The sequence below is a fragment of the Macrosteles quadrilineatus genome, unplaced genomic scaffold (genome assembly GCF_028750875.1).
Source record: "Macrosteles quadrilineatus isolate MER2022 unplaced genomic scaffold, UCM_ALF_1.0 Scaffold_5__1_contigs__length_97177068, whole genome shotgun sequence".
NCBI lineage: Eukaryota > Metazoa > Arthropoda > Insecta > Hemiptera > Cicadellidae > Macrosteles > Macrosteles quadrilineatus.
This window is the reverse complement of record NW_026542598.1, coordinates 55,446,405-55,460,813: the sequence shown is the minus strand read 5'-3', so window position 1 is coordinate 55,460,813 and position 14,409 is coordinate 55,446,405. Positions and strand designations below refer to the sequence as shown.

General features: G+C 36.6%; 1 protein-coding gene across 1 annotated transcript; it reads right to left on the bottom strand.

Annotated features, from left to right (window-relative positions):
• Nucleotides 1-409: 409 nt before the first annotated feature.
• Nucleotides 410-12,577, bottom strand: LOC128994514 (protein twisted gastrulation). The gene is made up of 5 exons (XM_054419125.1): nucleotides 12,503-12,577; nucleotides 9,141-9,383; nucleotides 4,987-5,193; nucleotides 4,274-4,475; nucleotides 410-2,543 (listed from the first exon to the last, which is right to left on the bottom strand). The coding sequence occupies exons 2-5, from the start codon at nucleotides 9,355-9,357 to the stop codon at nucleotides 2,462-2,464; spliced, it is 708 nt and encodes a 235-aa protein (XP_054275100.1). The 5' UTR covers nucleotides 9,358-9,383; nucleotides 12,503-12,577; the 3' UTR covers nucleotides 410-2,461.
• Nucleotides 12,578-14,409: the final 1,832 nt, after the last annotated feature.

The following is a 14,409-nucleotide window of genomic DNA, read 5'->3' as shown; positions in this document are numbered from 1 at the left end:
ATTACCTTAAAAATATACCAACATACCAGTTTTAATTTATAATAAACTTTTCTAACTAGATACAATGAAATCCTCCATCACCATGTACTGACGGATATGATGTAGAAAATGTGTGTAAAAAGTGTAGGGAATTTGGTCCTTACAAGTCTGCAGACGAGGCTGTCCACTATAAGTTTGGTAATTCACACAGTTGTTTACACAGAATTTCACACAGTCTCAAGCTGATACTAGACTTGTCTAATAAAAACTAATTGTAAATACAGTATGCCCTTTTTCCTTATACAATAAAATACCCCCCAAAAAGACAACCTTTTGAAAGAATAGAACATACACTACTATCAACACTTCACATTGGATTTTTAATCTTTTTAATTTTTAGGTAAAAACAACTAAAGGTAAACAAGTCAAATACAATAAGAGTATAATTTATTTATAAATTTAATACAATTTATATCACAAAAATAAATGCAAAATTTAATTTGTTATTGCATAAAATAAGTAGGCCTAGCCTTTGTTAGCATAAAAGTATGTGGGAAACTAAACCACACTTAAGCTAAAAATCTCTCTGCTTTAAAAGACACTTAACACGTTCGCTGCTGACTGCTAGATGCCGGGACGGCGCCAGGAGCTGAACTAACGCTCGCCGCTGCGTAACTTTGCCGCCGATGCACTGAATTACAGTAAAAACAACAGTAGTTATACTGGATGGCAATGTTCTGCAATAAAACTGGCTTTGGATATAGTACTAAGTGATTCTGATAGATAGCAGCACTACCCAGGTTGCAGTCGGTAAAGTAGTGTCGCTATCTAGCAGGAAAGAGGTGGGACAAAGCCCTGTTCTATTGACCCTGGTGGTGATTTTGGGAAACAATATTTTTTATTGTCAGAAAAATATGTCCCCACGAGCTGTAAAGAAATATAGGACGCTCGTGACGAGCTGGCTGATCCATGGAAACGTTAAACAACAATGAACGGTGACGTTCCGGAACGTTCCTAGCTCCTGGCGCCGTGGCACGGCTGACGTTCCGGAACGTCCGTAGCAGCGAACGTGTTAACTGTATTTTACAATAAATGGAACAAAATAAAATCTCTGCGTTAAGAGAAGACACTTAACTGAATTTTACAATAAATGGAATTTTGCATTGTTGAAACGCATGGTAGTCCAATCATCCATTGGCCAAGTAATGGAACCAAGTCTATTGTTTCATTAATTAACATGACACTATTTCAAGAAAGATAAAGCTTTGGTGTGAGGTAGACTACTATCTCATGTAACCACAAACAAATTATCTTATGCTAATATTATTAGCAAGCAATAAATAAAGCACATTCCATAAACATTCCAAAGTTGCCAGTTGGCATCCAAGACAAACCAGACTAAGCTTTGACAGTTAAGTAGTCAAATAAAAACTTTAAAACTTTTTAAAATTACAAAATAAAAAGACAATTAAAGAAATATTTTAAAATCTAAATAAAAAAGGTAAAATAGAATAAATGTACAAACAAGGAGTAAAGTATAGGCCTACCAGGTAATTAAAATTAAACTAAACTGGATAAGGTGAGTACCTTGACATATACTTATTCTCAAAAATAAATGGTGCCCTTATTACTATCTAGGCCTATCCCTAAATATTTGTTCCCAATTAGGATATAAATATAAGTGTAGGCTAAGAATAAAGCATAAAATTAACTTAATATAAAATGTCATGAATTCATAACTTACGATTTTAGTTAGCATGGCAAGGCTGAAATTGTAATTCCACAGAAAATCAATCTGTTTTTTATACAAACTGGAGGAAACAATGTAGGCTAGTTTAAAGCTAACTTTAAGGTTCAAGACAGGTTTGTAGCAATTTTAGAGATTACACACCTTTGGTAGGGGTTCAGAGTATGAATTCATTTACATTTTCATCGCATGTTAACATGTTCTAAACTGCTCAGGACTAATATTTATAGTATTTACCGATAAAGTGATATATAACTACATTCTATACAATATTAGTAGCCTATAAACAACTATAAAAAAATCTATAAATAAAAAATAAAATTCCTAATAAAAATACCATTTACAAGGTCATGTCTGTTAAAAAAGATTATCTATTCAGTCTTTGTTTTGTAAAATGTGATGTCATAAGTTTCTTTACATATTTGTACAATATTCATGAAACTAATCAAGATTTTATAACGTGGTTTTGTCGCCTATTAAGGAATTTATAACTCTCTTCTTAAGTCATTTGGACGGAAGACTTGTTTAATCTAAAAATAGAAACTACTATGTAATCAATTAATTTTCCTTATGGCAAGAAACAGACCTAATATATTTGATAATGCTATGGCAAACACTAGTAAAATAGTTTAACAGATCTGGAGTTAGTAGTATTAAGCGCTTTGATATATATTATAGACATGGCACATAACAACTATCTTACTAAGGCACTCGGTCAGAGAATCCTCGGGTTGATTACGCTTGAAAACCTTCATCATCTTCACCATAGTCTGCCTCTTCTTCAGGCAACACTTTTGTTTGAGGACACCTCGCACACCTTAAATAGGTCAAGCAAATACATTTTTAGATTTGTATGCAGTATGTGTGGTTTTCAGAAATATAAAACTAAATTGATACTAGTTATATTTTCCATAATGAAATGTTAGTATCGCTGGAGCAATAAGGATTTCAATGAAATGTTTAATTTTCTATTAATAGAAATACGGTGAGCCCCGCTATTTCAAAAATCCGACCAATATTATGTTTTTTTAGGATTTTTGTACAAAGTTAACATAAAATTAGCAGTCATGGCAGGAAAGAGAACATCAATTGTGGTTATGTAAAAATCGTTAACATTGACGTCATCATTGTCTCTTGTGACAACCCCTTACACGGCAAAATAATCAATCACATATCTTTGTAGACACTATGTGTTTTTTAACCCTGAATAACAAACAAACCATATATCAACAACATCCTTGATTTAACAGATTTTGACGATCCCGGCTGAAATAAGACACCTCAATATAACAAATTTATCATTGTTAGAAGAACAAAGAGAAAGAATATTAACATCGTTATCTTTATTCTTTTTATGGTTGTTTTTATGATCTTCAAATAGGCTATGATTTTTTTTACACTGTTTGATGACTTGTCTACTGTTTTTATTGCTTTCAGTACAATTTAAACTTGGCAGCAGTAGTTGATTATTAGTAGGCTAGTTGATGATTATTATTTGACATTCCTCTGTTGTGATAAAGCAATACTGTAGCCTATCTGATAGGCTACAATCCTTAAACAACAAGACATTCCTATAGAGGCTGGCATAAGTTTGTGATTAACTTTTTGTGTAATCACAAGCAGTAGCTTACACAGCTCTCTACTGTTTTGTTCTTTATGGGTTTTTTTGCTATACAGTGTTTGGCTAGATTTTAGGTGAGTTTCAGTAAGCTGTGACTTTAAATGTTACAGTTTGTAAAGTGAAACAATGTCAATGACTTAAAATGCCATGATTGCTCAATATTATGATTGTGTAATATTGTATTTTTTGATGATAAATAAATTTAAATTGTGATATTAAAGGAAATTTTTGGTTAAATTACACAGTATAATTGTCTGGGTAGCCGAGTGGTTATAGTGCTCGCCTTCAAATCTTAAGGTCGCTGGTTCGAATCCAAGTGAGATCGTTCCCAGACCAAGATGCCACTTGTCATTGGGTTATGAATTAATGATGCTATCTAACAAAAAAGGTCCACGTTAAATAGTAACAAGACCAGGGTTTGGACCGTTTCCTTTTAAAACATAAAAAACATTATTGGTGTTAAATCACACTCAAAAACAAGTGTCTGTCTTATTTTTCCCATACCATGATGGATTAACGGTGGTTTTCACTATCCGTGGTATCGCTCCCCCTTATAACACCGGATAATCGAAGTTCTAGTTTACAATGTCAATCCAGTACTGTAAAGTATTGTAGCCTATGCTACTTAATTGTGTTTTAATGAGAGGTTATCTCTCAACGTATTTTGATGCTGTTTCTAAACCTCGAATTAGCAAAATCCCGGCAAACCTAACCTCAATATAACGAACCTCATTTTGATGAAATCCTTGATATAGCGAATATTCAGTTCGGTCCCTTTGGATTTGTTATAACAAGGCTGGACTTTATACTCAGCTAAAGTTCTCAAATCCAACTGATTCTTATTTACGCAAGAAATATAGAGCCCAGCAATGCATGGAATGAAAAGAGCATTCAAAATTAATTATGGAAAACTATTGATAACATACCTGCTCTCATTGATGCCGTACTTGATGCAGCGATCCCCGACACATTCACAACATCCGTCGTGGAACCACCGGAAACTGGCGGCTCCCATTGACTGACACGACACGTGGCACTTGTTAAGGCTCATACACTGAGACAGGTACGCCACGGAGCAGTTGAGTGTCAACACGTCCTTGATAGGAGCTACCTCCTGCTCCACACTCTCTGTCAACATCAATAAACAGTGTTTCATAAATCTATACTAACCTATAACCCAGTCCAATGCTTGGTTGGAAATGTTGTAAGTTCCAGTAAAATATTAGAATTTTTGTGAATACAGGAGACGTCCTCATAACTAATATTTACAGAATATTTTAACCAGACATCAGTTTAACCGGACTACATTCTAGCAGAAGTGACATCTCTTTAACCAAACAATTTTTATAAGCACATATAAGTTTTTCCGGACTGGTTCGGCAGAAAGTGGGAGATACTGAAACGACTTTTCTTATGGGTTAGATTTGAGACCAGTGATCACGTTTAGGGAAAGAGTGGTATGATAATCTTCTGTCTCTCTCACACTACCCTACACGCCATCCCCATTTACACAATCTTTAGATAGAAATTAAAGACCAGCTATAAATATAAAAAAAACCTAGTGGTGATGAATTATCCGCAGAAAATGCTATTTGAATATACAGTTTCTTAAATTTGAGGTTCAACGGTCAATACTCACGGGTTCTGTACTTGTACTCCTTCTCGAGTTGGGGCTTGAACATGGAGATGTCAAAGTCCACAGGGAAGGTAAAGGTGAGCCATCGCTCATCAGGGTCTCTCTCGGCCGTCAGCACTTGGAACAAGTTGGGAATGGCTTCAGGAAGATCAGCCACCTGACTGGCTGTGCTAAGACGGAGCGACGAGTAGTTCGGCTTTGGACACATATCTGCAAAGTCATGTTTTCTTAACCCATTCACTTATGATTTTTTTTTTACCCGCCTAGGCCAAAACAAACGAATTTGTTGTGGCTAGTTTCATTCATTTCTGATTTAATTTTTTTTCAGGCAACATTTACTATTTATATGCAAGATATTATTATTTTCTTATTCAAAATTAAATGTAGATTCAAAATATATAAATATTTCCCAAAAAAATATAACTATAATTTTTTATTATACCATATAAAAATAAAATAAAAAAATAAAAAAAAAACTTTTTTATTGGTAATTTTTAGCTACATAGGGCTCATATATGTTTTGGAACTAGTCTATAATACTGTATGACACTTATAAAAACTCACCAAATGTCAAGCAAAGTTCATTTTGGTGTGGTATGCCTTGAAACACTCTGGCATGTGAAGTGCGACAAGGCAGAGCTCACACTCCCATCGGCTGTCACTGCGCTTTCCCTGGGCACTACACACCTTACATCTTCTTGAAGGTGTTTGTTTGACTTCATTTGGAGGAATAGGCCTAGGAAAATGTCCCCAAGTTGCTGCCTGGAGCCTCAGAGGTGTTTCTGAGTTGGATGATCGTCCTCTTCGATTGTACGGTGGCAGTTGTCGCGACTCAAACATTTGCTTGACAAACCTCTCCTTGAACTCACTGAACCCCAATTTTTTTCTGGTTAATTTTTTGAACAGTACATAAGAGTTAAAAAGGCCAATGTCCATTATGTAAAAGAAGATCTTCTTGTATCCCTTAGCATACCTCCTCATACTAGGAAACGACGCTAATTGCTGATCCTCGCGGTCAATTCCACCCATTGAACGATTATAGTAGATCACTGGTTCTGGCTTTGTTATAATTTCTTGGGTAACTCTGTCTTTCTTGCCAGTTGATCTTTTGTCAGCTTTTTGATGAAAGGTAGACAAAATGCAAACTTGCTTCTTGTCCTGCCACCTTACTGCTAACATATCGTGGCTATAGGCTGTCTCGTAGTCGCCCAACTTAAGTTTACCCTCTTTGAAGCTCTCTGGCATGTTTGATCTCCACCAGTTAGCTGTTCCAATTACATTGAAACCTATTTGCTTAAGTCTATAGAAGAGAAGAGGTGAGGAGTACCAATTATCAATTGTCAGAGTATGTCCTTTTCCTGCCAAATCTTTTGTCATTTCAACGACTATCGCCTCACTCGTTAACAGCTTTTCCTCCTGTGTAGAATCCCCACTTCCTTCTTCAACCGGTACATTTTCTTTGACTTCAGCTCCAGTATAGATCTTAAATTTAGAACAATAACCACTTCCAGATTCACAACACTTGTAAAACTTTATGCCAAATCTGGCTCTCTTCTTGGGATTAAATTGGACATAGCCCAACCTCCCTCGGAACTTCATAAGACTCTCATCGACAGCTATGTTTTCATCAGGTATGTACAGATGGGAAAACTTCCTGTTCATGTACTCAATAACGTACCTTAACTTCCACAGTTTATCATTCACAGGTTTCCTATTATTGTCTGTAAGGTGGAAAAATGTGGACAGTAGCAAAAAACGGCGGAATGGCATCACTTTACGAAAAAAAGGGGTCTCAGTTACAGCATTAGGCGACCAGTATGATTGTATGGTTCTTTTTTTTACAAGCGACATAAGGACACACAGTGTATAAAAACAAGCCATCTCATCTGCAGTTGTGTCAAACCATTCTGAGTATATAGTTTTTCCTACCCCGCCTGCTTCGTTCTTTTTCTTAATTGTTTCTTTGGCATAATTATTAGTCTCTGTTGCAACATGTTGCCAAAAGTCATTATCAAGAAACGCATTGAAAACATCTAATTCAGAGGGAGCTGAGCCTAAACTTCTAGCCAAACTTGCTCTAACACCAGGACAACCAGTAAAAGGGATTTTATTTATTATATTACTTTCTATGGTACTGGTCCACTGCCAACCCTCCTTTTTCTTCTTTTTTGGTGGAGCTGTATCGTTACTAGTTTGAGTTTTGGACCTTTTAGTAGGCTTAGATGGTTGTGAAATAGCTTTTTTTCCTATAGGCCTACCTCTTCCTCTAGACCTGCCCCTAACAGGTTTACTTTTAGGCCTAGGGTCAGGAAAGCTAGGGTCGTCAGCTTCCTCACTCGGTGTAGGTGAGAGGGCAGGCACGATTGAAGATGCAAGCTGGTCAAATAATTCAGGCCTAATAGGCAAATCTAAATCAGATTGGACATTTGGAGGGGTCATAGGCCTATGCCTGCCACTATCTATATCATTTATAGGCCTAGAGTCAGGGAAACCAGGGTCGTCAGCTTCCTCACTCGGTGTAGGCGAGAGAGAAGGCGCGCTCATACTACCGCGGTATAACCGATCAAGAAACTGGACTGATTTAGGCAATTCTTCATCACGTGATGGAGAAGATACATGCTGATCAAATATTTCAGGCCTACTAGACAAATCTGAATTATATTGGACAGTAAGGGCATCTGGAGGGGTCATAGGCCTAGCATAGCTGCAAGAAGGCTGTTCAAGCAACAACTGGTCACTTTCTAATGGCCTAGGCCTAACACAATTAGTATTATGTTCTGGGGAAACTGTGGTCTCATAATCAATAGGCGTATTAGACTTATTACTCACTTGAATTCTGCTCCCTTCCAAATCATCATCATCACTCCAACCACTCTCCTCAAACAAGTCACAATCACTGTCACTGTCACAATCCCCTATAAGTTTTATGATGTCACTTTCATCTAACTCTTTTCCACATTCATCCACGAATACCAAGTTATTTTGAAGACTCATCGTATTATACAAAAGCTTTTCAATTGAATAATATAGTAAAACAAGATACTGTAGCTCAATCTTTATCACGACGAAGTGAAACACGACATGATAGGCCTAATAACTCAGTCATTATAACGACGAAAAAGTAAAATACTGATAAAAACTTACACTAAGTAAATTCTATAACTTATTTTATAAGATAACTACACTTTTCAATAAAATAATAAAGTAAAACAAGGCTCTAACACAATGTTTACATCGTCGAAGTAAACACAACAACGTATCAGCTGTGAAACCAGAGTAGACGTCGTCAGCTGCTAAGTTGCACCATTTCAACTTCAGTTTTTTTGCCGATTGGACTGGACTGAGATGACGAAAATATAACCAAAAGAAAGCCTGGAAATCATAGAACAAGAAGCATATGCGATCTATTGGATTTCTGGGGAACTAACTCGGCCCAAACAGGTTTTAATAGCGGACGGCGATTCGCCGTCGCTTCACACAATGGCTAACGGGAGCGCGACGGCGGATCGCCGTCGTTGTAAGCGAAGGGGTTAAGCCTACAATGTTGTTAGGATCTTGCAAAATGTTCCTATATAACCTTAACAGAAAACTCAATCCCATTGTATAGGCCTACCCATCGATTTCATATTATTTTGTTATTTTTAACAATATATAGACATGTTTGATTTTAAAATAAGCTGTACTTGATATTGATTTGTGTTTGCAAAAGATTATCTTTTGTCATACACTCCACCATTGTAGAACTCTCCTTATAATGCAAAGGTGACAGATTAGAAAGGATCTACAATAAAAAATATAGATAGATATTCATTTTTTCAGTCTATTGAGAGCCCATACGTACCAGTATTGAGACCTATACAACACAGTTGGCCACCAGTTTTTATGCTGTACATGTGCTACAATGTTTTGTGTCGTACCTATGTTATAACCGTTGACTCAATGCAAATGAAGACTGTTAGATGTAAAAACATTCAACATTTAGTTTAGTGTACAAATATGAACCCGACTATGGATTAATTGGACCCGTAGTACCATATTACCCCTGGATTACAAAGACGATATATCTAATTATGTAGGCCTACACGCAATCAGCCAAACTCAAAAATTCTAAAAAAGTCGAAAATAAATTATTAAAATCTTATCAATTAGACACTGACCGACACAAGAACAGCATTCAGTGTAGAGGTAACTGAGACAGTTTGAACATTCCTTGCAACAGGAACAGTTTTTGAGGTCACACTTGCAAGACTGAGTTATCATACACTTGCTGACGACGCTGGCACAGACCGCTTCATTACACGTCTCCACTGTCTGACTGAGCAGGATGGCACACATTGCCCCAACTGCCACTGCCATCACTGACAACCGCAGCATTTTGGGTCCAAAAACTTTCGGCTCCCCTAAAAAAATTTAAATATACAAACTTACACACTGCGTTAAAAATTATAACATTTCAACTTAAAATATCAACTTTTTTTACAATTATATAAACATGTTTATACTTACGGTATAACTAAGCTCTGTGCCAAAAATAAGTTCTAGACCAGTGGTATAGCCAGGAAAAATCCATTTTCGCCATAATATGAGTACAATTTTTTGAAAAATTTACATGGGCCTCATGGGATGCCATTCTTTTTATCTGTTTACTTTTTAAGACTTTCAATTTTGTAGTGTACTTGAGACAAAGAGGAAGAAAACCGACTTCGCTCCTGTTCATTCATAGAGGAATGGTTTTCTGCATAAGAGTTTACATTATAATTCTAAATTTTCCAGGGTATTAAGTTTCTGATCCATTAAAAACCAACGTATAAAAACCAACACAAAGGACTGCTAACAGATTCAAGAAATACAGAGTTTCGATAGCCTACAGGACTCAGAACACCATGAGTAAAATACTGCATAAAAAAATAGAAGATTGTAACAGATTCGATGCATCGGGCATCTATAAAATCAATTGTAACGATTGTGATAGCTTCTACATTGGACAGACTGTGAACTTCGTCAACCGCTTCAAAAACCACATATCTGCATGGAGAAACAACAAACCGGAAAGATCAAATGTCGCACAACAAATGTTACAAAATGGACACTCAATAGGAAAAATGGAGGATAATCTACCTAGATGTATTTTGAAGAATTGTAAGAAGGGATATGTGATGAATGCTTGGGTAGAATTGTATATTTATAAGGAAAAATGTAAAAATAGAAATAAGTTGATTAATGAACAAGTAAATTTCGATTCCAGTTGTACTTATAAAAATGTATTGGCCGGTGTTTCCGGTAGCCAATAGGGTATAAGTAGGGACGCCATTAAAGATTCTTGTCATTCGCCTATTGGGTCTGATGATGATTGGAGTGTCCAATCGAAATCGATCACCACTTACCATCTTTTTTATATACCGTCTTGTGAGTAACAGTATAAGCATAAATATATGTTTTAAGTGTTATAAGACGTATATCTTTATTTACTTTCCATTTATTATTTTAACTAAAAAAAAAAAACTAGGACGGGTGGTGTCGTCCTGTAATCCAACTACTAGGAGGTTACGAATTGTGGATATTTATAGGCATGCACTGTGGATGCAATACTCTCTGGTTCGTAGATTAACGTCCGCACGAGTGAGTACTACGACTATCCGCAGTACTATCCTGAAAATTCAAAGACCAATTCGTATATACCAGGGAAAAAATGTGGTTCGGAATCCGATATAAACTGTAGGTCCCTTAGGGCGAATGCATTAGCTGTATGGGCTATTACCATACCACTATGCCACCTTCCAGAGGTGGCATCACAGAAGTAATCTCCAGGGATGTTTTATTTTTCGCGATCATATTATTTTGAATGGTGTCGGCAGTGCGCGTGTCACTGTACCTCACGCATTTCTAGAATCGAGTGAAGGTCATAACTCACCCCTACTATTTTATATTTGTTAGTTTTGTAAGAGGCTGGAAGTACGATAGCTTCTGTGTGCGCTCTGCCGATTCTTGTATAGCCTGGAGGTAACTTCCGTGTGCAACCTCTAGTTTAGTGTGAGTGTTGATTATTGCGTGTAGGCTGTAAATAGTTTCTACAAGATGAGTGAAGAAGTTAAATTTCGAATTGCAGCACTCTTAGCCAGTGCTGAAAGAGAGATTCACGACATATGTACAGAGTCAATTAACTTAGTATTGATACGGGTATCAATGTTAATATGGGTCCATAAGTTTAATGTTAAATTACTTAAAACATCAGGTATTGTGAGTGTTATCATCTAGAACCACGTTATAGGACATTTTTGGTAAAATTTATATTAACTACGGTAACTTGGATATATTCTTGCAAAAGATTTCTTCATATAGGCCTACTTTTATGTTAGAACATTTGATAAAATCTTAGTTCAGTTTTATATTTATAAAATATAATTAAGGTAGCCTAAGTTATCTTATAATTAATAACTTAGTTCACTAAACACATTTTTATACGTTTAAAATTAAAAATAAAACTTAATTTCAGCACTAACTTAATATATACAAGTTTTACTTCATAAATGTTTGTTTTTATGGACCTGGAAGTAACCTCCAGGTGCGCCCTCTTCCGTTTTGAAACTAATGCGCCCTCTGAAAGGTTAATTAACAGCTGTGTCTAAGGAATATGTCAGCCTTAGTCACTAACAAGGCTACAAGATCGCGCCAATCTACACTAAATAGCCTACCGAGTCAACTTAATTATTTCCTGCATGAGGATTTTTACAGTTACATAAGTTAGGCATAGCATTAGACAAGTTTAGGCAGTTAAACAGGATTTAAAATTATTGCATTTAAACATTTAAAGATAGCCTTTCTTCGAAAAATTCAAAACTGACTAACTTAACTCATCAATATTCTTACCTTTTTAAACCATGACTAACTTAGGCAAGGAATGCATTCCAAACCATTGAAAAACTTACACATCGCACAGTCTTGCATCACTAATTATTTTGGAGTTGAATAGGTAGTAAGTAGGCCTAACTTACTTACTAAGAACTTGCGGAGTAACAAGTAACTTTACAACACGAGGCTCCAAGGCTGTAGACTTAAAAACATAACCTAGCATATCTAATCAAGTTAAGTTAGGCCTATCTTACCCTAGGTAGCCTAAGTTGTGCTTGCACTGACATAGCCTGTAACAATGTTGTTGTTGATTGGCCAAATAAATTCATTGTATTCATTGTAGTTAGTTAAGGGAGTCCAAGATTTCATTTTAAAGGAAAGGTTATCTGGTTTTGGTTCAAAAACTGGTCTACGATTTTGTTAAGACCTAACTTAAATTGTGTAAGGAAGTTTAATACTTAAGTTAGCCTATGTAAACAAGAACTTACCTAGACTAGGCCTAAAGAAATTTTAACAGGAATGCATAGGCCTAATATTATCTTAAAAATTAATAGAGGACGAGTGCAAATGCAATGTGTATAATACCTAGTCCTGTCCTGTCCACTAAAGTGTTGAAACTTTTCAACCAAAACAAAACGAGCAGTCGAATTAAAATTAGCCAGTGTTTTACCTTATTATTTTAGTTGAAGCCTGCGAGTATACGACGAGACGAGAATTATAATGACTGATTGATTTGGAACTGGACTGGAACTGGAACGGAAGTCGAAGACAAGACAAGACGAGACGACTAGCCTAGCCTAGACACGACGATTCGGATTCAGATTCATTATTCTTTTCTTCAATTCTTCCTATTCTACTATTTCGTTCCATTCTCTTTCTGTGAATTTCAATTTAGATGCCTTTTAGTTTTAGGGGTCTAGTTTACGCAAGGCTCACGGGACGCTCCATGACGGACAATTCTATTGGCTCTCATGCCGTTTCGGTTTCGTCTTATGTCTTCACGATCGTGTTGAGTGTGTGGTGTGAGAAAAAACCTATGAGGCTGCGGCTCCACTTGCCGTAAATTGTCGCGCTGCAAATTGTAGCGCGCTACACGCGACAGTTGGTGGCTCCACTAGCAGCAGAGTACGAACTACAATCTGCAGCGTCCTCTCACATGCACCGTGGCTCCACTAGCAGTTAAGTGTAGCGCCGAGGTAAACGTGGCCCTGGATCATGCCGCAAATTAACATTCTTAGTGTTGTTATCATAGTGTACTTTATCAAGACGACGCCGATCACAGCAGGAAAATGGTGGATCCATCCAATATTAAGCAACGTAAAGTCCGAAGGGATGTTCCACACATTGCATACTGAAAGTATTCAGACAAGTTTTTTGAATATTATCGAATGTCCCAAAACTTGTTTGCTTACTAGAATCAGTATCAACACGTTTGTGTGCAACTAAACTAAGAGAAACAATTGGAGTATAGGAAAGGCTTTCAGCACAGACAATGGAGTAAACATTAGAGTAGACATTAAAGTAGACATTATGAGTATTATATTGTCTGTGCTTTCAGTGACATTAAGGTAATTTTAGTGTACTGAATTTTAACTAATTAATTTTATACAGTGAACCCTCGCTTCAACAATCCTGGGTGTGTCGAATTACTCTACTCTAATGGACATTTTATCTCTATTTCTATTTTATTTTAATTTTATTACAATCATTCACCCTCAGAAGTAATATTTCTAAGTAACCAATGTAAGGTGAATATCACTATGAGTTTCGTGAGTTTTTGTTGTACCTATTAAAAATAATCTAAAACAGCCATTAGGAGCTTTTTATTATAGGGCTACTTCCACCATGAGGGCTAATTATAACAATTGTACGATTTGAATGTTTTCACGTATTTGTTTCTCCAATCACTACTGTTTTACTTTATAATATAAAGTAGGAAATCCCTACACAACCTCTATAAAACAAGATTCCCACACTCCCGATGTAATAATTTAATAATTTCTAATATAATAATTTCACAGTCCAGTTCAGGCTCCATTGATTACAAATCAATCCACAAAAATAAAAATAAACTAAGGACACTAAAAAGTCTAAACTGATTGTAGCGTGTGTGTCTTGTCCACGTATGCCTGTCGGCTGTACGTACACTGACTTGGCGCGGCACTACAATTTACAGCTAGTGGAGCCACCTGTTGGCTGCAAAATGTAGCGCGAAAATGGTCCGAGTTCCATTCCCGCGCGACGCTACATTCTACAGCGCGCTGTAAAATGTAGCGCGCTGCAGACTGTCGCTAGTGGAGCCACCTTCGTTTGATCGCTGCCTTCCCATTTTAGCCCAGTCAATCTAGGTTTTTACCCGGAAATGCGAGATATAAAGCTAATTTTTTGCACAGATGTCCGTTATGGTATGTAAAATCACACCCTACAAGTCCCCGCCCGTCCCCTGTTTGCTTCTTCCGGTATAAAGAAAAAAGGGGGGGAGGGGGCGCAACTTATTTAAACGCACATTGAACGCGATAACTTGAGTAATTTTGGTCCAATTTTGATAAAATTTTGCTTGAAGGTGAAAAGTGGGAT

What these genes read in the sequence shown, in the direction of transcription:
- LOC128994514 (XM_054419125.1), bottom strand. Translation starts at nt 9,357, where the DNA reads ATGCTGCGGTTGTCAGTGATGGCAGTGGCAGTTGGGGCAATGTGTGCC. An exon ending in GGAGTACAAGTACAGAACCC is followed by an intron (nt 4,476 to 4,986) that starts GTGAGTATTGAC and finishes TGATGTTGACAG; the next exon opens with AGAGTGTGGAGCAGGAGGTA. An exon ending in TACGGCATCAATGAGAGCAG is followed by an intron (nt 2,544 to 4,273) that starts GTATGTTATCAA and finishes GACCTATTTAAG; the next exon opens with GTGTGCGAGGTGTCCTCAAA.